We start from the raw sequence: 23,024 nt of genomic DNA on the forward strand, positions 1-23,024 counted from the left end.
GAGGAGAGAGGAGGAGAGAAGATGGGAAGAGATGAGGAGGAGAAGAGGAGGAGGATTAGAGCAGTGGGGTGGAGGTGGAGGGTGAATAAGGAGAACTGGGAGGAATTAGGTCTGACCTCATCGTAGATGTTCCTCAGGAAGTTAATTTCGTCGGTCAGCGAACCGACCTTATCCTCCAGGTCTGCCTTCACCAGGTAGGCTGAGTCCACGTCCTGCTCATACACACACACACACACACACACACACACACACACATTATATTAATACATGCACTCATATTATACACAGGCACACAAACATTATACACATTGATCTGACCTTCTTGAGGATGACAAAGTCATTTTCCAGATTGTTCCTCTTGTTGATCTCATCCTCGTATCTGAGAGAAAAAGAGAGAGAAAGAGAGAGAGATAAAGTGATAGACACAGAGAGAGAGAGAGAGAGAGAGAGAGAGAGACACAAAGAGAGTGAGAGACAGAGACAGAGAGATAAAGAGAGTGCAAAAGAGAGAGAGAGGCAGGGAGAGAGAGATGAATATACAACACCATAAAATGTTAGGGCCCACCCCAATATCCTGTTGAAATAAAAAGGAACAATAGTATCATCTAAAGCTCTGGTGAACCATCCAGCCCTAGTGAGCCGTGCTAGTCAGTAGTATCATCTAAAGCTCTGGTGCTGGTCGTGAAACACTGAACACAGGAGCCTCACTTGTGCTTGAAGTCCTCCACCAGGATCTGCATGTTCCTCAGCTCGCCGTCCAGCTTGGTCTTGTCGTTGTTGACCAGGTCCATCTGCCGCCTCAGGCCCGCCATGTAGACCTCAAACAGGGGCTCCACGTTGGAGCGGCCCACCCCCTGGCCCTGCATCAGGTCCAGCTTGGTCTCCAGCATCTTGTTCTGCTGCTCCAAGAAGCGCACCTGGAGAGGGTGCAGAGGAGACAGAGAGAGGGGTGGGGGGAGGATTATTGGGGGAATATAACAAAAATCAAATACACGGTATGTTCATAATAAACAAAGTAGGACATAAATATCAGATACACCACAAACAGTCTCTCTGCGTAGGTGAAAATAACAGTATGTTTGTAACAAAGTAGGCCTATGTAAAGCTATCTCTGAGATCGTTCAAAAGGCTAGTGTTGCTAGGCTACAGGTCATCCCACCTGTCCATTGTGAGCTCTGGCACCGAGACAAAGACACCTTCTCTTTCAGGTCTCCGGGCCGATTATATTACAGCCCAGGAGGACACCAGATAGCGCAGAGAGATCCAATACCCCACCTCCTCCAAATGGGCTTTCAACTCGTAAATTCCACACTCAGATGCTCTTTTTTGTATTGTACAAAGCTCTACTATTTGGTCAGGCTATGTTTTAAAAAAGCATGTAGGTAGGGTGAGGCCATCTGGACAAGGATGCCTACAGGTAGACTGCAGATACTGGGGTTTGAACCCAGAACCTTACAGCTGGGAGTTGAACAAGACAAGACTATCCTTCCATGTCAATGGCTTGTTAGGTTAACACCAGTGCTGCTAGTGATGGGTCAAATGCAGAGATCAAATGTTGTTATAAGGCTTCATGTTTTTCTTCTTCTACTTCTTCTTCTTTTTCTTCTTCTTTGGAAGTGGGTCTTGGAGACTCTGGAGATAGGGCTAGAGTGAACCCAGATGATGATTTATTTAGCCATTTAGATGCTTTTATCCGAAGCAACTTAGAGTGAATTCAGAGGCATGTCATTAAGGAGCAGGTAGGGGTGAGGGGGCATCTTGTCTGGAATTGGGTGGATCGAATGTGGGTCATACATTTTGGCTGGGAGTCACCTTAGCCACAACACTGTCCTTTCCCCCACTCACACGTTTAACCTTTCACTGTTAACATCCAGTAAAAACAGCTGTTGTTGATCACCATGGGGGTCTTGCAAACAACCGTGTAAGCTCAAGATTAGTTAATAATTCAAGGTGTGTGGGACTATCAAGCAGGACACGGTGTGTCCCATTTTGACCCCTTATGCAAGCTGTTTACTGGGAAGGTGGTGAGGAGAGAGTATGTTTACTGGGAAGGTGGTGAGGAGAGAGTCTTGTCAGGTATGGATAATGTGGAGGGGGCTGTATCTCTGTGGATGTAGCCAACAACAATAGCTCTATTGTAGGAGTGGTGCAGACTCTGTGAGAACCACTAATATAGGGTATCCGTGTCTCGTATCAGCGGGCGATCTGCCCAGGTCGGCTCCAAACATCATGCTCTCCTGGATCCCGGATATGGGCTCAAGTAAACTATTAGTATTCATTGATAAACATAACATTGCAAAGACAGAATGAATGATAACTATATCATAACTATGTCAAATCTAAACCATAAAGCAAATGAGTTATACTAGGCAGCAGTTTGGATATCTTTATCAAGTTAGAATCATTATAATGTCTGATTATCATGTCATCCATCTCTCTGGAAGTAATATCCAGTATAACTAATTATTAACTACTCTTACTAGTAGTTATTAAGCTATGACTATAAAAGCTGTTGAGGCTCTTGATTTTTAATACATTGTATTAATAGAGAATGACTAGTTGTCTGGTAATTATCTCTCTTCTCGTACAACTATTGTCTCTGGTAGTTATCTCTACTCTAGTATTACTAGTTATCAACAGTGAAATAATAATTATAAAGCTGGATTAAGTCCTTCTCTGTTATATCTAGTATAACTAGTTCTCTTTGGAAGTTATCTCTAGTATAACTAGGCTGGTTGGTTAATAACAGGCTACCTTGTCTATGAAGCTGGCGAAGCGGTTGTTGAGGCTCTTGATCTGCTCCTTCTCGTGGGCTCGACTCATGGACAGGTTGGGGTCTATCTCCAGGTTGAGCGGTGCCAGGAGGCTCTTGTTGATGGACAGAGATGCTAGCGGGGAGGCCAGGCCTGAGTGGTGCCCGTTGGTGCCCGCGTACAGCGAGCTGCTGCTCAGAGACATGCCGCTGAAGCCGCCCGCTCCCTGGCCACCGTATCCGCTGAGCCTCCGCTGAACGGCGCTGCCGCTGCGCACCGAGCCCGTGGTGCTGATCCGCTTGGACCGGCTCAGACTCATGACGGTAGACGGAGAGACCGCGAGATGAATAGATCGATTGAGACAGGTGCTGCACGAACAGAATACGGAGTAAGATGTAAAAGTAGATGCTCGAGTGAGAGAATTTTAAAATCGAGAGAAGAGACAGGTAGGTAAGCTGTGACGTTTCTCAAGTGACTGCCGAGCCTTTTAAAGTCCCTCCGGGAGAGGAGGAGGGAGACAGGATGGGAGAGGGAGAGAGTGAAAGGCCAGGGGTATCGCGTATCGAGGCTCGGTCCTTCTTTATAACTTTTTCATGGCTAAAGGAGCCTCTAGCGGCTTATTATGCTAATGTAGGTCAGCAGGATCTGCCTTCTGAAAGAGTAACGCGAGCCGACCGCACAATGGACGGAAAGTTTTTCTTTTCAACATTCCCCATCTTTTTATTTACCACAACAAGTCAAACTTCCCATAATAGGTTTGATATTTCTTAACACTATCAGGTTGTATCTGGAAGCACATCAGTTATTCACCCACAGAAATTGAGTAACTAATATGAATGTGTACAGAATACAAATCATGTAGGCCTACTACCAAAACCCGATGAAGCCAAGTCCATAATGCTGGTCTGATGTCAAGAGGTTATTCTTTTCGGCCCAGGGGCCAGAGGGAAACAGGCCCTCTTGTCTTTACTGTGTTGTATCTGGTTTTCGAGTAATACACACTACCGTTACACTGGTGAGAAGAAAATAAAAAAACGATGTCCCCAAAATGTATAATGTGTGCTTACTTCTAAACAAAATAACTCACACACAAAACAATAGACACCAATACATTTTTTTGTCATTTTTAATTTAATATCATTTACGAAAAAAAACATACAATTCATTTCCTCCAAATGTACACTTGAAAAAGACAGTCAGGTGTCTGTTTGAACATATAGAAGTATTTAAGTTGTTTAAATCAGGTTTGATTATCCTCCACATAACTGCCGTGGGCAGCGGGTGGTTAGAGGGTGGTTTGCACTGGTTGAAGGTTCTGGAGAGGAACAGAACCACCAGGTTTAAACTGGTTGAAGGTTCTGGAGACGACCCAGGGAGAGGAACAGAACCACCAAACCTCCTCTGGTTCTGAAGGATGCGTCTGCAGAGGTGAGCTACGATGAGAGTCAGCGAGGGCGACGGAGTGGCCACTGGACCCGCAAGGCATGATGGGAGAGGTGGGAGTGAAGACGGAATGTTTCAGGACATCACATCTGGTGTGTGTGCGTGTATGTATGCGTGTATGTATGTATGTATGTATATATGTGTGTGTGTGTGTGTTATGAGATGTGTATTGTATTTAATGTGTGTGTGAGTCACTGCTCGCTCTGCTGAGTGTCTGTGATGGAGGACACGGCCCCCTGGCCCTTGCTGACGTCACTGATACACGCCCACTGGCCGTCCAGAGACTCCTTCCACAGCGTCACCTGAAACACACACAATGCATTGGCACCATGTACTGTACTTTATGACATAAGAAACACATACACACAATGCACTGGCACCATGTACTATACTTTATGACATAAGAAACACATACACACAATGCACTGGCACCATGTACTGTACTTTATGACATAAAAAACACATACACACAATGCACTGGCACCATGTACTGTACTTTATGACATAAGAAACACATACACACAATGCATTGGCACCATGTACTGTATTATGACATAAGAAACACATACACACAATGCATTGGCACCATGTACTGTACTTTATGACATAAGCGTGTGCATATGCGCATTCACACTCTCATGTATGTACTTTCATACATGAGAATGTACTGATCATATTAGCATGTAGGAAATTGGCGTGCGTGTGCATATATATATATATATATATATATATATCTCAGGGTGTTACTGTTCAGCTGAATCAATTGTTTTTGCTCATGGAATCCAGTTCAGTTCTATATACATATCTATCTATTTATTTATAAAGCCAGGGTAGGTTCTCTCCTTTTATTTCTTCTACTGACGCCATCACTGACGTTATCGATAGCCGCCATTGTGTGTGTATGGTGTGGTGTGTTACCTTGTTGTCACCCCCGGAGACGGCGAGGATGTTTCCAGTGATGGACCAGCTGACGTGCCAGACGACGTCAACAAACTTGTGGAGCAGCTTGGGCGTCCAGGTGTTCCCTGTCGGGTCCTCACATGTCCAGATGAACACCCGCCCATCCTGCGGAGATCAGACACGTGTTGCTTAACTCCTCTGAACATCAACCCAGTCAACCCATATCTAACTATCATACTACTACAATAGCACGTGTAAGGGCCAAGTCAAACATGTAACCTCACCTGTGAGCAGCTGGCGATGGTGCTGGTGGGCAGACCAATGGAAGGAGCCCAGCCAACGTCTCTCACCCAATCGCTGTGAGCCTCGAGCTTCTGGTCTTCCTTCCATTGGCCATCTTCCTCCCTTTGGGGGAGGCGGGATCACAACAGTGAGTAAAGGCTCGGATTAATGTGCGACATTAACGTATGAATAATGTGTAGGACGTTTAAACATGAACAACGTGACCTACTTCCAGAGTTTGACCAGGTTGTCGCATCCCCCAGAGACGAAGCGCTTGACGTAGTTTGGTTTCTGTCCTGACGGCTGGTCCACCAGACTGCCTGGGACCACAGCCGGAGCCCAGCTGACTGCGTTGCAGCCGATCTGATTAAATAAACCACACCCACCAACTCGTTAGAATTTAAAAAAACACCCCCATAAGTAAGACACCAAAAATAGCACCTCTTATTTTCTTTCTAGTATTTAACCATAATTTAACTGTTGGACTGAGAGAGAGAGCGTTAGAGAGACACCGACCGTGTGTGCGTTGCTGATCTTCTTGACGTCCCACTGCTGCTCTCCAGTGAAGGTGAGCAAAGAGATGGCTCCGTCTGAGCTCCCGCAAGCCAGGATCAGACCAAAGTCATATGGGCCCCAGCACACCGAGTTCACTGTGTACACACACACACACACACACACACACACACACACACACACACACACACACACACACACACACACACACACACACACACACACACACACACACACACACACACACAATTATCTAATTGTAACCAAAGAAATTATACATCATAGAGTCTGACCAATTATTGAGGAACACAGCAAGCCAGACAGAGGGTCAGTCAAACCCACAGCTCCTCACCTGAGGACTCGTGTCCCGTGTATTCGTACATCTTGTCCCAGGAGCCGTTCTCCTCCTTCCAGACGATGACCTTGCGGTCGTAGGAGCAAGAGGCCAGGATGTTACCGTACATGGGGTGGGCCCATGCCACCTGCCACACAGGACCCTCGTGGCTGAGAGGAAAGGGAGGAAGGGAGAGATGGAGGGAGGGTGAGAGAGGTGGATACAAAGGGAGAGAGGGGGGTGGGGAAAGAGAAGGAGAGAGACACCCGGAAAAGATGTATGGAGAGAGGAATTCAATCTTTGGTTAACACTAAAAACATTCAGCAGAAGGGTTTACCAGCAACCACATAATAGTATGCATCTCACCCCCTCAGGTCTGCCACCAGAATCTGTCCTCCATTTCTGACATCAAAGATCTTGACGGTGCGGTCGGACGAGCAGGTGGCCAGCCGCGTGCCGTAGTAGTCCATCTGGGCATCGTGCTGACGGACAAAACATTTCACATCAACTACTGAACTACTGGTAGCAACCTACCAGGACCATGTGACCATGTGTTCTCACTGTAGAGGACGCACTTGGTTGAGTTGTAACTACAGTCATTGAATTTGGAATATTATCTCCCTCTGCTGGAACTTTTTGCACTAGCACTTATTTAGAAAGAAAAAACATAAACTCACATACACGATTAAATCCTAGAGCTACTCTGAGGTTTGTCCATTAGTTTGTAGTGCATGATTTCTTTGTTCTAAACTATAGATTCAAACGAGCCACGATCACAATAAGATTGCACAATTTCCAAAGGATAAAGTGGTTTGTGAATAAAGACGGGATAGCCAGTTGGATTCTCTGAAATACATGTCAATGCATTAAGCATATCAAGACACCGTTGTATGTACACATTAGTGGCCGTGTCCTGTATATTAATTCATAGATTCTGGCAGATTTATCTACGATTAATAGCGACTGTTAGCTTCTACGAGTGATACGATAACAAACACAGAAACTTACAATCATGTCCTCATGCGAGGTATCCACTGTGTTGATAACGGAGACCTGCATTACGGTGGGAAAACAACATTAATGTCACTGACATTAAAAAGGTATAATTTGATTGACTTACTGAAGTTATCTTTAGCCATTATGCTAACAATAAGTAGCAAGGGTTTAAGGAGACAACAAATGACACAACCACATTCAAAACAGAGGTCCATTCAATGTGTTTGTGTGTCTTTTAACACAAAACCGCTTGGCTATCTATCTTACCATGATTGTTGTGGTGAATATTAAACCATAGATGATCAGTGAGTGAACCCGACCGATATTTCGACGTGGCAACAAGTTCAGAAGCCGCTTCCCGTTCGGTACGTCATCACGTCGACCCGCCGGAAACGTAAGACTCGGACCAAAGGTTCCGCATAATGAGAACTTTGTTGTGGTCGTTTGGCGTTTATAATCTTGAGTAAAACGATATTCCGAATTGGATGGACAACAAATGCACATGCATGTCCATATAAAAAACGAATGACTTGCAAAATAAACGACTGCAGTGACCTGAGGGGTATTCCTTATTTCCTTCCAAGTCGCTAAAGAAGGCGGCGCTTAGTTGAATAAGCCCGGTTAGAACGAGGCTAAAGCCGTTCCATCAACACAGTTCAGCCGCGCCTTGTTCAGGTTAAGTCAAACCAGGCTAACGTGATCGTGGATTACGCGTTCCCCAGATATGTAACCAGAACCTCCCATGTGGAACCATGGACCAAATGTCCGAAAAGGCGCGCGCCAGGTTCTTCTCGACCGGCGAGCAGAAGCTGCTGGTGGAGGTCTACGAGCAGTACAAGCACATCATCACCCAGAAGGGCAACACCGTGGCCATCAATAAGAACAGGGACGCCGCCTGGCAAATAATCGCCAATAGGTTGAATGCGTAAGTAGTATTAAGCGTAACATATTTTAATGTTCATAATGTTTAACATATTGTAATGGAATGACCATAGTTTTGTACTCAGGGGGGTAGTGTCGAGGTAATGTGTCGGACTTGTACGGTCGTCAGGGGTTCAGTTCCCACGCAATTTGTAATTTAGGAAGTATTACTGGAGAAATCAAATTACTTTTCATGCCATGTATTTTCCATTTCTTTGAAAAAATAGGCCTAGTAAGTAAATGCAGCCATAAAAAAATATTCTAAATTGACTAACCATAGTACCTATTTATCTCAACAGAAGTGGTCTCGGCAATGACAAAAGAACATGGATACAGGTTAAAACCAAACATAAAAACATATTGCAGAGTGGTAAGTAGCCTATCCTACATTAGAATAGCGTAAATTGTTAAAATTGTGGTTAATCTTGAGTGTTTTGTTATAGCAACAAAGAAGAAAAGTGAGGCCCTTGAGACGGGTGGGGGGAGTCCTCCAAAGGGCGTCTCTCCGGCCGCCGACCTGGCGGTGGCGCTCAGCTGGGGGCAGCCGTTTCTACACGGTAGACTGTTGCTGACCGCATGCTTAGCCTACCAACTGTCATTCAGTTGGCTTTATTTTAATTGTAGGATTTTATTGCAGTTTCTGATGACACCATTGAATTGGTGGATCCTCCACAGGAGGATGTACTTGGCCAAGAAAAAGTGAGTATTTAGTTTGTTTCTGAACATGCACATTTTTTGCCTTCAGGTTTACTAATGGCTGTTCTTGCAGGTTGAAGAAATGTTCATATTGGATGAACCAGAGGAGGAGGACCCCCAGTCCGCTGCCACCGACGTACCAGACGTAAGTGGGAAATGTAGTCTTTGGGCTTCTTGGCATTTTTACATTCTCAAATGTCTTTAACAAGAAGAACAACCTTCCGTAGAACCTCCCTGAGACGAGACGAGCAGCAGGACGGAATGAAGTGAGTAACTGTTGGTACATTTACACAGTACACGGTACATTTACACAGTACATAGTACATTTACACAGTACATTTACACTGTACATCTACACAGTACATCTACACAGTACATTTACACAGTACATAGTACATCTACACAGTACATAGTACATTTACACAGTATATTTACACAGTACATAGTACATCTACACAGTACATAGTACATTTACACAGTACATAGTACATCTACACAGTACATAGTACATATACACAGTACATTTACACAGTACATTTACACAGTACATAGTACATTTACACAGTACACAGTACATCTACACAGTACATTTACACAGTACATCTACACAGTACATAGTACATCTACACAGTACATAGTACATTTACACAGTACATAGTACATCTACACAGTACATAGTACATCTACACAGTACATTTACACAGTACATTTACACAGTACATAGTACATTTACACAGTACACAGTACATCTACACAGTACATTTACACAGTACATCTACACAGTACGTAGTACATCTACACAGTACATAGTACATTTACACAGTACATAGTACATCTACACAGTACACAGTACATTTACACAGTACATAGTACATTTACACAGTACACAGTACATTTACACAGTACATTTGTACTAGCTGTTCTTCTGACCTATTTGTCTCTCAGGATGTCAAGGCCATTTACAAAAGGCACCTCCTGCTTGATATCGAATATAAGCGACTGAAAATGCGCAAAGTTCAGCTTGAAATCAAGAAGCTGGAAAAGGAAGTAAGTACACATTTAAACACTGCACAGGTTCTTGTGTTTGGCATGTAGTTAATTTATTCATTATTATTATCATGTAGTTAATTTATTTATTATTATTATTATTATCATGTAGTTAATTTATTCATTATTATTATCATGTAGTTAATTTATTTTATTTTCTTCCCACAGCTCCGGGAAGATGACTAAATAAAAATGTATTTAATGAAAACAAATGTGGTCCTTTTTTGTGGTTCTGGGAAAATTGTAAGACATATTTATTATATAAAAAGTCAATTGTTAGGCCTACTTAATCTGACAAAGGGAATTCCAAAAATAAGCAATGCCAAGAATTCTATGACCTACTCAGGACGCGGCAGCACCGCAGCGCTAGACCACTCACCCAACGGATGGTTCCAGATGGCCGTAGAATACATACATTCGTATAAAATGTGTTGAAAGTATCTACGATAACATGCAATTCATTACATTTGATTTGCTATAACTTAGTCTTAGACACTTAAAATATAGGCTGTTTGTACTTCATATGTGTAAATTTGACCAATTGTGGTCTTTCACTTGACAAAATCATGACGACTAGGCTTGGCGGAACCTTCTGACCGCTAAAGTAAGCCTGGCAGTTGCCTGCCACGGACCAGGTTATTTTGGTCGGTGGTCTCATTAATGGAACGAAACTCTGAAAGTAGCGAGGTTAGCGAAATGATATGAGGGCCGTATGGGACGTTATTCAGAACTAGCAGGCGCACATGAACCCAAACTCATTCACATACTATACTGAAAACCTTGCCCACATACAAGTGAAAAGCTTTTACATACACGACTGAAACGCTCTCGCACAAACAACTGAAAAATGATACGCTCACATACACAACTGAAAGGCTTGCATAAAAACTAGTGAAACCTTTTACATGGACTACTGAAATACTTTCACATGTACTAGTAAAATGTTCTCATATACACAGCTGAAAAATGTCCTCTCACACACACATATGAAACCATTCACATACTATACTGAAAACCTCAGTATGTGAAAGTTTTTCACTTATATGTGTGTGAGGATTTCAGTGAAAATGGAAGGCATTTGAAGAGGAAGGCGTTTCAGTTGAACAGGAAGGCTTTTGAGTTGAACAGGAATGCCTTCCTTTTCAAATGCCTTCCATTTTCACTGAAATCCTCGCTCATATAAGTGAAAAACTTGCACATACATGTCTGAGGTTTTCAGGATAGTATGTGAATGGTTTCATATGTGTATGTGAGAGAGAATTCTTCAGCTGTGTATATGAGCACATTTTACTAGTACGTGTGAAAGTATTTCAGTAGTCTATGTAAAAGGTTCCACTAGTTGTTATGAGAGCTTTTCAGTTGTTTGAGTGAAGGTGTTTCAGTTGTGTATGTAAAAGCTTTCATTGCAAGCTTTTCAGTTGTGTATGTGAGCGTATAATTTTTCAGTTGTTTGTGCGAGAGAGTTTCAGTCGTGTATGTAAAAGCTTTTCACTTGTATGTGTGCAAGGTTTTCAGTATAGTATGTGAATGAGTTTGGTTTCATATGTGTATGCGCATGCTAGTTCTGAATAATGTCCCATACGGCCCCTCATAAAATTAGCCTGGCTTTGCGTTTAGCTTGGTTGATGGAACCTGGCCACACATTTTTCTGGATCCCATACGTAAAATAGCCTGGAAATCCAGACCCACATCGAGAAAGCTCTAGGGTCTGGCAATGAGCAATGAAAATGGCCCGACTCGAGGGGCGGCACCAAGCATGCATTTGAAAATATCACTGCACGCAATTGGATAACACTACGACCAATCAGAAGAACACAAGGGGTGATGTATCCAGACCAGCGGAGCTAACCAGTAGATGAGACTCTTGCCGTATCCAGTCGGTAAAACAGCAAAGCTTTTGGCCCGCCTATATCAGATACACCGATGTGATTGGTTAATGTTCTGGGCCAGGGGGGCCCGCCTATATCAGATACAGCGATGTGATTGGTTAATGTTCTGGGCCAGGGGGGCCCGCCTATATCAGATACACCGATGTGATTGGTTAATGTTCTGGGCCAGGGGGGCCCGCCTATATCAGATACACCGATGTGATTGGTTAATGTTCTGGGCCAGGGCAATCGGGGAGTGAGTATATTGCTCGTTCCCAGAGTGACTCGCTGAGCAAATTCAAATTGTGCTCTCGAGAACTCGAGAAACGGAACGTGCATCTTTCTCTCTCCAACGGTGGCCGTGTTAACCCTAACGCAGTGTTGGAAGAAGAGTCCTCACCTCAATAAACCACAAAAAAACACTTTTTAAACGGCAATGAGTTTATTATAAGGATAAGGAAGGATAAAGGACTGTCGAAGAACAGATTGCTTTCCAATGAGCATTTTGTCACTGCACTCTCCAAGCAAAGGATAAACATATTAATGGAACGACGTAGAATTAAGCAATAGATCACGACAGGCTGTGGTATACGCTCATTATACCACAGTTAAGGGGCGTTGTCCGTCCCGACGCGCAGCGGAGGGGCGGCGACCCCCTTCACTGTGGTATAATGACCGTATATCACTGACTGAAGTGATCTATTGCTTTTATAAAACGGTTACGTAAATATGGCGAAATGAAAGTCATAGACACTCTCAATTTTGAAAAAGCTAGAAAGTCGGAAAAGCATTTTTTTTAACGAATACAAAAAAGTAGTCCCTCCTGGCTGCCGGCAAAGTGTACGGCGGTTGCTATGCAACACACTGTAGCGTCCTTCCGAGAGAAGGCTAGGCTAAAGACGGTAGCTTGGTTCGCCGGCAATTTAGCCTTCTATCGAGTTCACTCGAACTCGATAGTAGGCTAAATTGCCGACCGTGTGCCTATTGCTTTACAACATTTCCACCCTCTCCAGCAATCAACATGTTTTTTAGGCTTCAGTGAACTACGCTATCGCTTTTATATATACATAAACAACAGTTAGAGTTAGGCGCGGAGTGATACTGAACTCTGTAAACTGAACGGGCGTCATAGCTGTGTGTATACGCTCAATATACAACGGTTGGGAACCAATCAGATCGCTTGATTTAGGCCCCCCGTTTTATAACTAACAGTATACGATTGAAACAATTAATACTGTTTAAGGACCAGTTTGAACCCTGAATTCACACATTGTGCTTTGCGTAATCATGGGCCAGGTATTAGTAAATTTAAAAAGTCCCTCAAGAACCTACTTAAATGGCCATTTAAGTGCCATTTCAGTCAACCCAATGACGAACAATATTATGCAAAACACGCCACCAGGGGCACATGTTGTTACCAAAATGTTATTACACAGATTGAAATGTGACACATTTCAGCCGTAATATCCTCACATAGCCACAGGGAGCAGCACCGAGCACATATAATAGTTAAGAGGTAATATCCTCACATAGCCACAGGGAGCAGACTGAGCACATGCAATAAAGCTGTAACACTTGTACATAGCCAAGAGGGGGCAGCAACGGATCACACATAGATGAAGTGGGCAGGTTTAAACGTCGTAGAAGACGCCTAACCTTATCTGTCTATTTAAGGACCATCTTAACTTTTAGACAATAGATTGTCCCGGGCAGGGTTAGGGTTAGGGTTAAGGCTAAGGCTAACCCTAACCCTAACCGTATCGTTAGATATTCACCTTGAAGCTGCTCCACACGTGTTATATACAATTCCTCTCCTTTTGTTTCATAGACAATAGACCAAAACCTTTACCAAATAAAGTGAGTTAAAAGCGATCTTGTTTCGGCGGCCTTTTCTGGATTAAAATAACATAACAGATTGAAATGGATAGTGAAACAACGTTATATAAAAACGCTTTCCCGCTCTAATTTGGCGAACTGTTCCCCTGCAGAGCGCGGCTGGGTAGCCCCGCCCGTTGTGCCGGCGGTTGGAGGTGGCGCAGCAGGAGGTGCGGTCTACCATTGAGCCAATAGCCAGGCTACTGAAGGGCCTCACACAGAGCTCCTTGTCCCTTGGCCTAGTGGGGGGGGCTCTCGAACAGGGCATTTAGGGTCCTTTGGGGACACGACGACACAGCGCTCATCCGCGTTTGCTTTGAAGGCAACGGTTGAGTAGTGAAGAGCGGTGGAGGGGTGGGTTGCGGTGACGTAGATCGAAGAGAAGGCAGTGGCACCGGAGTTGGGCTCCAGAGGGCGCCGTTGTATCTCCTCATAGATATTAACGTCCTGGGGGGTGAGGATTAGAAGAAGTAAAACACACACACACACGCACACACACACACACACACACACACACACACACACACACACACACACACACACTAAACTAAACTACACACACACACACACACACACACACACACACACACACACACACACACACACTATACATATAGATACTGCAATTTATGCACACACACACACACACACACACAAGCCATACCTCTTGTTTGAGTCCTTCCCGTGTGTTTCTAGATGAAAGGACTTGAAACAAACAAGATGATTGGTTCTTGAATTAATTATTAACTTTGTGTTGTGTAGTCTAGTGTAGTCTTGTCTGGTCTGGTGTGGTCTAGTCAAGTTGCCTAGCCTGGTTGTCAGTGTGTCAATTAGTTTCTGCGTGTGTGTGCGCAGATGTGCGTGTGTGTGTGTGCATGCGCGCACATGCTTGTGTGTGTGTGTGTGTGTGTGCGCGCATGTGCGTGTGTGTGTGTGCTTACATTTCCATATTGCTAGACCTACTAGCATCGCCATCAGCACCCCAGCAAAATGCATCACTATGGTAACCGGCAGAGACAGCTTACCATTGGAGAATGATAAGCTGTCTCTGGAATCTTCGGACTTCGGTCCTGTAAATACAAATCCACAGCATTGGCATGGGCTAACCTCCGCAGCATTACCTTAAGGCTAACTGTCAATACAAAACCAAGTTCATCATGATATTAAATCTCTGTACACGAGTTGATGAAAGAAAAAATACTTGACAGCTTGACTATTACCGATTAACTCTAGAAAAAACTATTTTCCTCTTGCAAAAACCACTTCCCCTTTGCTCTGAAACCATCCGACCACAACGTTGTGTGTTCTGCTGCTCACGAAGACATGAAGGAAACCACTCAACTCCAGCACAACCAACCCCTACCTTCATTATCTCCATCAAACTATGTGATATAATCTAACCTTTACATAATCCTACCAACCTATACTTACATACCTACTCACATTCTTACTAACCTATACACCTGCTGTCCTATGTTCTACTGTCCTATAGAACCTATAACTGGTTCAGTTCTGGCCTGATAAACTTTAACTGTAGACCACGACACACCCCGACCCTGGTGCTGTGTGGTCCAGGTCAGAAGGAGAGGTCCAGTCATGGGGACTCACCGATGGTCAGATTTAATTTGCTGTGGATATTAAAGGTTCTGTCAGGTTTCTCTGTGTAGCACCAGTACAGCCCCAGGTCGTTGTCTTTCAGGTCCCGGATAGTTATGGTGAGGGTCTGGTTCTCCGTTGTGTCCTTCATGGAATACCTGCTTACTGGGGAGGTACTGGGATGCGAGGTGTTCAATATGTGACTACAATCATCGAGGGAACCCCTACAGATACGCTTGACCCCCGAAGAGCGAGAGTAGTTACACTGGTAGGTTAGATTTCGACCGACCTCCGAGGTCACGTTTTCCACTGGGACATCTGCCAGTGGGAGGACATGGGAAGACAGACCATGGGTAAGTATGGATTAGTCACTAAAGATCACAAGAATAGTTGCTAAACCCGGTGCCTCTGCTTTGTACCAAGTAAACATGGTCTCTTATTGGATGGTTTCATCTCCACCTCACCACTGTGATAGCCAGTGTGAGTATGCATCACCAGATGGGCGCTACCATTGGTAGTGGATGAGGTGTCCCCATAAAACTCACTATGTAAAGAAGTTTGAGGGCCTTGAAAAGCCCTCTGACAATGCAACACGTTAATATCATTACACCCCTTTTAGTGTTGTTGAATAGTTTAAATTAACACTCACTTTGTATCTGTATTTTTTGGATCAAGACGCTGTCTCCTGAGAGGTTGAACCCACACCAGTAAGTTCCATAGTCTTTGTTTGTGTGGACCTTGATCGACATGGTCTTATTTGGTGATATTTCTTTGCATTGAAATTCATCTTCTGCTTCTGCTTTGCACAAGTATTTGTCGACATCGTTGACTTCATCAGGATAGTTACATTTTACAGAGACCTCCTCTCCTTGAAGAGGACTGAGTGTGATTGGTCCTTTGCAGTCTGCGAATAAAGTTTAATTTTGAACACATGTTGTCCTTGCAGGATATGCCAGGATTTGAATCAGTGCTTGCCAACCATTTCAGGCCTGTAGTCCCATTGTCCCTAACTGACCCCATCAACACCTGTCTGTTTGTTTATATCGGGAGCTTAGAAGACCTCTCAGACCTTGTATAAATATACAAATATCTTTAGCGTTTTAAGACAGCGATCTCCCCCGACAACATATTCATATCAGTCTTCCTGTCCCACAGGTTGGGAAACACTGATTTAAATTCAGAATACAATCATATGGTTAAATTCATGACCCGGAACCATCTCTTAAACACAAATATGTATACACATGTATCATGAATTCATAAAGCCGAAGGAATAAGATATTCCCGCCATAAGAACTTGACTGGCATATCTTGTCTCTTGTGTTCTCTCGGTTCTCTCTCTCTCGGTTTCACATTAAGATCCACGATTGAAAACAGAACATCTCTTACCGTCTTTTACTTGGAGCGTGATGTTTCTCGACCCAAAGCAATACGTCTTCGAGTCCCCTTTCTCTAGTCTGACGATCTTAACACTCCCGCTGTCCTCCGTACGAAGCCTTCCGGTAGCATTTGATGCAACAGAGTCACAGGGCAGACTCAAACGCTCTGGGCTGTTAAAGAACACACTTCCTCCTGGGCATCCATTGACCGTCGGCGGAGAACCTGCTGCCACACATCATTAAGTTAGGTTAACCTTTATCCTCCCTAAGGGTTAGGGTTAGGGTTAGGGTTAGGGTTAGGGGTTAGGGTTAGGGTTAGGGTTAGGGTTAGTAGGGTTAGGGTTAGGGTTAGGGTTAGGGCTAGGGTTAGGGTTAGGGTTAGGGCTAGGGTAGGGTTAGGGTTAGGGTTAGGGTTAGGTTAGGGTTAGGGTTAGGGCTAGGGCTAGGGTTAGGGTTAGGGTAGGGTTAGGGTTAGGTTGGTTTAGGGTTAGGGTTAGGGTTAGGGTTAGGGTTAGGGTAGGGTTAGGGTAGGGTTAGGGTTAGGGTTCCTCTGCTTTTGACCCATCGGGAGGTGAACCCCGGAGCAGCGGGCCACCGCAGGGCAGCGCCCGGGGAGCAGGTGGGGGTTCAGGTGCCTTGCTCAAGGGCACCCCCTCCGTGGATGATGTTAAATGTTAAAGACAGTTTACAGAATACGTTTTTTCTTTAGTAAGTAATTAAAAAGTTGTTGTTTGAAATTCTGCTGCTTGCCCTTGCTCAAGGTTTGGGGGCCACGTTTCAACAGACCGGGGTGCATTGACTGGCTTGGTGAAGTTCCTGCTGCCCAGCAAGGAATCAGCTCCCTCACACAGTCAGTCTCACGCTCCAATGAACCAAAGAGTTTGCTTTTAAGAGTGTGTTACAAGAAAGGACGTCTCATCACCTGTGGTCATGGGGATGAGAAGGAGAAGCAAGAGACTCCTCATCTCGCTGGTCCACAGCTGCTAGACTCTGAAGGTGACCAGATATCTGAAATGAATCACCAAAAATACTTATTCAATACTGCAGCACAAATAATCATTTAATTACTTATTCAATACTACAGTACAAATAATAATTTGAATACTTACTGTCATAAAAATAATCCTTTATGTTCTCAATAAATACTGAAGTAGGGAATAATCTAATTTTGTCCACACCTTGGTATTACGAGTAGTAGAAGTAGTGATTATTACATCAGTACTTCCCTCTCCCTCGCTCCCTCGCTCTCTCTCTCTCTCTCTCTCTCTCTCTCTCTCTCTCTCTCTCTCTCTCTCTCTCTCTCTCTCTCTCTCTCACTCTTTATCTCTCTCTATCTCTCACACTCTCCCTCCACCACAGGCACTAAGTCTGACCTTTTTCTCTGCCCTAGCTTGTTTATTAGCTACCATAACCTATTTATTAACTGCCTTGAATTATTTTATTGTTGATTAGAAGTCTTAGCTTGTTGTGTTGAAGTTGTGTGATTATTGACTGATGATAAATAGTTTAAAATGTTAATTGGAGCACAAGTGAACGGCAGAACAGGAAGTGAAAACCAAATGTTCTGCCTCCAAGCAGCAAACATGGCATTGGGCTTTATCAGACATGCTGCTACGCCTTCAACGGAAGTAACGTAGAAAAAAAGAAACACAGATCACAATCCCTATCAGATTGTAATCTCAAACCGTAGATTTGTTATGTATCTGTTTTGCAGCAGAGCCATGCTATTAACATTTAACATGTGTTTGGAACTAACAGAGACAATCAAGGTAATAATTATTATAATAAAACATCAACAATAAGCTCAGAGATACAAAACATCCCATATAAAACCCATATTGCTGCCTCGAGTGTGCCTCCCTCTCTATCGCTGCCTATATGCACACATTCACAGCATTGGTATCCAGGTGTTCGCTGTCGTGAGATGAGAACACTTTGGATTGACCAGACTGGCAGACGTTTCTCATCAGGAGGATGGTGATGTAATATGGTGGTGGTGTGGTGGGGATGGTGGTGTGGGAGGGTGGTGGTGTAGGGCGTGCTGCAGGGACGAGGTTTTGGGGAGTGTAAGTGTTGAAGCAGAACAACCTCAACCATGTTCCCCTCAGCACTGTCAGAAACACGCTCCCTGTCTGATTGCCTTGCCTAATTGGTCCGTGCCCGCTTCTTCTGCTCTCCGATTGGTCCATATTCACAGTTTTTTCTTCTTCTTCTTTTTTAACAGCAGTTTAATCCGACCCCTAGGCCCTGGGCCTACTGTGTTATCATGTTTAATCTGACCCCTAGGCCCTGGGCCTACTGTGTTATCATGTTTAATCTGACCCCTAGGCCCTGGGCCTACTGTGTTATCATGTTTAATCTGACCCCTAGGCCCTGGGCCTACTGTGTTATCATGTTTAATCTGACCCCTAGGCCCTGGGCCTACTGTGTTATCATGTTTAATCCGACCCCTAGGCCCTAGGCCTACTGTGTTATCATGTTTAATCTGACCCCTAGGCCCTGGGCCTACTGTGTTATCATGTTTAATCTGACCCCTAGGCCCTGGGCCTACTGTGTTATCATGTTTAATCTGACCCCTAGGCCCTGGGCCTACTGTGTTATCATGTTTAATCTGACCCCTAGGCCCTGGGCCTACTGTTAGCTCCATGTAAACACTAGTGTGCTTAATGGGGGAATCCACTCTGATCCACTGATGCCAGCGTCTTCTCAGAGATGAACCACGTTCTGTAGTGGACTCTGCGATCTGTCAGTCCCCCTACTGCCAGAAACAAGAATCAACAACCTCAGGACTCATTACAAAGCACTAAAGGAAACGGTAGATATCAGTACAATCAACTGGTGGCTCCATGTTTTTTGTACAATTATATTTTCTATATGGTCAGCAGTTTGATCACATCTATGTTCCATTGCTCATTTCTCCAATAATGTTTTTCATGAATATAGGACGTATCTAAGATTCACCCAGAATGGCTTCTGCCCTCTTACTAACTGTAGTTTTTAGCTCTAGTGTTGAATTTAGAACCCACTGCTGAGATGACCTTCTGATATGATTGTTTTTCACCATCACTAAAGGAACATGTATATGAGATAAACATGTTTTGATGCCTACAATAATATCAGCAAGCAGCGATTATTGGGGGCCAAACCTTGTGTGAAACATCACGACCCTTATTGTTTTTATCGGGTTAATAATCAAGGAAAAGCCCCATGTCTGTTGATATGTGTACATAACTAACTCTGTATGTACTAACTATGTAACTCTGTATGTACTAACTATGTAACTCTGTATGTACTAACTATGTAACTCTCTATGTACTAACTATGTAACTCTCTATGTACTAACTATGTAACTCTCTATGTACTAACTATGTAACTCTCTATGTACTAACTATGTAACTCTCTATGTACTAACTATGTAACTCTCTATGTACTAACTATGTAACTCTCTATGTACTAACTATGTAACTCTCTATGTACTAACTATGTAACTCTCTATGTACTAACCCTCTCCTTATGTTGTTATGTGTATGTTACATTTAACCAATTCAGAATGATGCACCTTTTTGTCACAAGACATTCATGCCAGCATGAAACATAAGGCATAGGCTCTGCCCTACATGCCTTATGTCCTACATAAGGCATGTAGCCTACATGCCTACATGCCTTATGTCCTACATAAGGCATGTAGGCATAAGGCATACGCCATAAGGCATAAGGCCTGTAGGACAGAGCCTTATGTAAGGCATGTATAAGGCATGTCAGCTCATGTAGGCTCTGTCCGAAGTCATCAAGTTGATTATTAAATGACCAGTTCAAAATTCAAATTATTGCAGCTCTGGCATATATTGACTGTTTGACAAATATACGGCACACACATGCGTTTATAAGCCTACCTTTGCATAGGATTCTAGTGGCTGTGTTATTTATTTGACATGCCTTATAATCAGATTGTGACTGTAGGTCAAGGGGTCAGGGAATATGCATGTTAACAATTGTCTCTATTCTATTAAATTGCTATAGCGCCATCATTTCACGGTGTAGATGTTGTTCTTTGAGATGTTGAAGATGTTGCCATCTTTAGTCTCCCTCTATCGTTCTTGAAAGGCGACTGGGGGTTGGTGGCCGTATTAAAAATAAAAAAGACAACAATCACTGTGCTTGACCCCTTAAAAAAAAATATATATATAGAGAGAGAGAGAGAGAGAGAGAGAGAGAGAGAGAGAGAGAGATGATGAGAATGAGCCAGAGAAAGAGATAGGAGTTTTGAATTTCTTTACTTTCCCTTTAGACAAAACAAATAAACAAATCAAAATATTGAAAATACAGAGTAGAAGATACCTGATACCAGATCCCAAACAATTATGATTATAATAACTTAAAAAACAGACTTATGTATCTGTTCCCACAATCCTGGAGGAGGAGGGGTCTGGTCTGATCTGGTCAGGTCTGGTCTGATCTGGTCTAGTCTAGTCTGGTCAGGTATGGTCTGGTCTGGTCTGATCTGGTCTGATCTGGTCTAGTCTGGTCAGGTCAGGTCTGGTCTGGTCTGGTCTGATCTGGTCTGGTCTGGTCTGGTCTGGTCTGGTCTGGTCTTGTCTGGTCTGGTCTGGTCTGGTCTGGTCTGGTCTGGTCTGGTCTGGTCTGGTCTAGTCTGGTCTGGTCTAGTCTGATCTGGTCTAGTCTGGTCAGGTCTGGTCTGGTCTGGTCTGGTCTGGTCTGGTCTGGTCTGATCTGATCTGGTCTGATCTGATCTGGTCTGGTCTGGTCTGGTCTAGTGGTTTAGTTCAACTTATTATTATTGTATTATATGTCACACACTCTTCACCTCCAGTTGGTTGTTTAGCATACGGTGAATACTATGAATAATGTATGTGGACTGATGTTTTTTTTAAATATTAAACTTAAGTTAATTGATTGCTCCTGCCTGCACCTGGTCTCATGTTAAAGTCACCTGGTCTCATGTTAAAGTCACCTGGTCTCATGTTAAAGTCACCTGGTCTCATGTGAAAGTCACCTGGTCTCATGTTAAAGTCACCTGGTCACATGTTAAAGTCACCTGGTCTCATGTTAAAGTCACCTGGTCACATGTTAAAGTCACCTGGTCACATGTTAAAGTCACCTGGTCTCATGTTAAAGTCACCTGGTCTCATGTTAAAGTCACCTGGTCTCATGTTGAAGTCACCTGGTCTCATGTTAAAGTCACCTGGTCTCATGTTAAAGTCACCTGGTCTCATGTTGAAGTCACCTGGTCTCAGCTAAAGGCTGGTGTGTCAGTGCCTGTTCAGTTGAATGACCATATAAGGCATCTGGTGCCACTTCAATAAAGAGAAAGAGAGAGAAGAGAGAAAGTTAATTTAGAGATAAAGTCTTCTTAAAGGGCTACTGACCCCTGCCCTACCCGTCACACAAACACTTCTTATCCTCTTTTGCCCTTTCTTCCCTCCAATGTGTTTTGCCTCCTCTTTTTTCCCTCCATGCGAGGTAAATAGCTCTCCTAGAAATATCACTCCCTCCCTCCCGCCCTTCCCCCCCCCCCCCCCCTCTCTCTCTCTCTCTCTCTCCCTCCAGATAAGAGAGCAGATGTATTTGACTTCAGTCACTTCAGGAACCAGAGCCACCAGAGCAGAATGATAGGAGAACACTTTCTACACTTTCTCTCTCTCTCTCTCTCTCTCTCTCTCTCTCTTCTCTCTCTCTCTCTCTCTCTCTCTCTCTCTCTCTCTCTCTCTCTCTTTCCCGATATGGATGTTTGAAGATTGAAGGGTCGGTCTTTTAGATACCTTGAAGTCTGTCTCTGTAGTCTCATTCCTTTTTTTGTTTCTCAAGTTCTTCAACAACCCTCCCTTCTGCAGTGCTAACCCTTCAATCCTACTCCCCATCTTTTCTCTCTCATTCTATTTCTTCGTTGTGCATGTGTCCTCTTTTCTGTTTCTTTGTCAGGGGTTTTGTGTTCAACGGAAACCGTTTGGTCTCAGAAGAAAAACTAGAGATAAAATTCCTGAATTTCCTGAATTAAATCAGAGGAGAAGGAGACGGAGGCAGAGAAGATCAAGACATGGAATTATCTTTGCATTACAATCCTGCACCATTCTGCTGGACCCATGGACGTTCTCCCTGCTAGGCACTAAGGAGGGGCCACACCTCAACACAACAAGGTGTGCCTTCCCTGACAATCACACTGAGGAATTTCCTGTTGATCTGTTGGACCTCCTGGGACCTCGGGAGCTGAAAGGTCCAAGAACTGTTCAACGTTTTCCCAGGTCCGACTCCACGTCCTAATCAAGGCTTAGTTCCTGGCCAGCGCCTCTCAACGCTCTCCCTGGGGGTAAGAGAGCAACCAGGGCAGACCTTTGACCCCGTCGCTCTGAACCCAGTCGCACGGACCCCAAGCTGTAGCTAAACAGGCCGAGACCCCCGCACC

At 44.0% G+C, this 23,024-nt stretch overlaps 4 protein-coding genes across 4 annotated transcripts in view; 1 reads left to right on the forward strand and 3 right to left on the reverse strand.

Annotated features, from left to right (window-relative positions):
* LOC311339241 (intermediate filament protein ON3) overlaps positions 1–3,072 on the reverse strand; it is a gene marked incomplete at its 5' end in the record, with an annotated part of 8,663 nt that extends 5,591 nt beyond the window's left edge. The window contains 4 exons of the mRNA XM_084464617.1: positions 117–212; positions 319–379; positions 709–917; positions 2,755–3,072. Coding sequence (XP_084320743.1) covers positions 117–212; positions 319–379; positions 709–917; positions 2,755–3,072 — 684 coding nt within the window. The remainder of the gene's footprint in view (positions 1–116; positions 213–318; positions 380–708; positions 918–2,754) is intronic.
* Positions 3,073–3,863: 791 nt separating this feature from the next.
* sec13 (SEC13 homolog, nuclear pore and COPII coat complex component) lies at positions 3,864–7,585 on the reverse strand. Its single transcript, XM_084464620.1, has 9 exons — positions 7,489–7,585; positions 7,234–7,278; positions 6,592–6,707; positions 6,244–6,395; positions 5,895–6,028; positions 5,608–5,741; positions 5,381–5,501; positions 5,115–5,261; positions 3,864–4,498 (listed from the first exon to the last, which is right to left on the reverse strand). The coding sequence occupies exons 1-9, from the start codon at positions 7,489–7,491 to the stop codon at positions 4,388–4,390; spliced, it is 963 nt and encodes a 320-aa protein (XP_084320746.1). The 5' UTR covers positions 7,492–7,585; the 3' UTR covers positions 3,864–4,387.
* A 111-nt stretch (positions 7,586–7,696) lies between these two features.
* Positions 7,697–13,756, forward strand: LOC311338247 (uncharacterized protein; the record flags this gene model as incomplete). The annotated part of the gene is made up of 8 exons (XM_084463478.1): positions 7,697–8,146; positions 8,442–8,512; positions 8,586–8,699; positions 8,780–8,841; positions 8,912–8,983; positions 9,066–9,104; positions 9,784–9,885; positions 13,742–13,756. Exons 1-8 carry the CDS (start codon positions 7,974–7,976, stop codon positions 13,754–13,756), a joined length of 648 nt encoding a protein of 215 aa, XP_084319604.1. The 5' UTR covers positions 7,697–7,973.
* Positions 13,299–17,535, reverse strand: LOC311338248 (CMRF35-like molecule 8; the record flags this gene model as incomplete). The annotated part of the gene is made up of 7 exons (XM_084463479.1): positions 13,299–14,075; positions 14,293–14,333; positions 14,570–14,698; positions 15,237–15,542; positions 15,874–16,128; positions 16,614–16,826; positions 17,526–17,535. 7 exons carry the CDS (start codon positions 17,533–17,535, stop codon positions 13,842–13,844), a joined length of 1,188 nt encoding a protein of 395 aa, XP_084319605.1. The 3' UTR covers positions 13,299–13,841.
* Between the last annotated feature and the right edge of the window lie 5,489 nt (positions 17,536–23,024).

This window comes from Micromesistius poutassou (assembly GCF_964030765.1).
Source record: "Micromesistius poutassou genome assembly, chromosome: 2".
Lineage (NCBI taxonomy): Eukaryota > Metazoa > Chordata > Actinopteri > Gadiformes > Gadidae > Micromesistius > Micromesistius poutassou.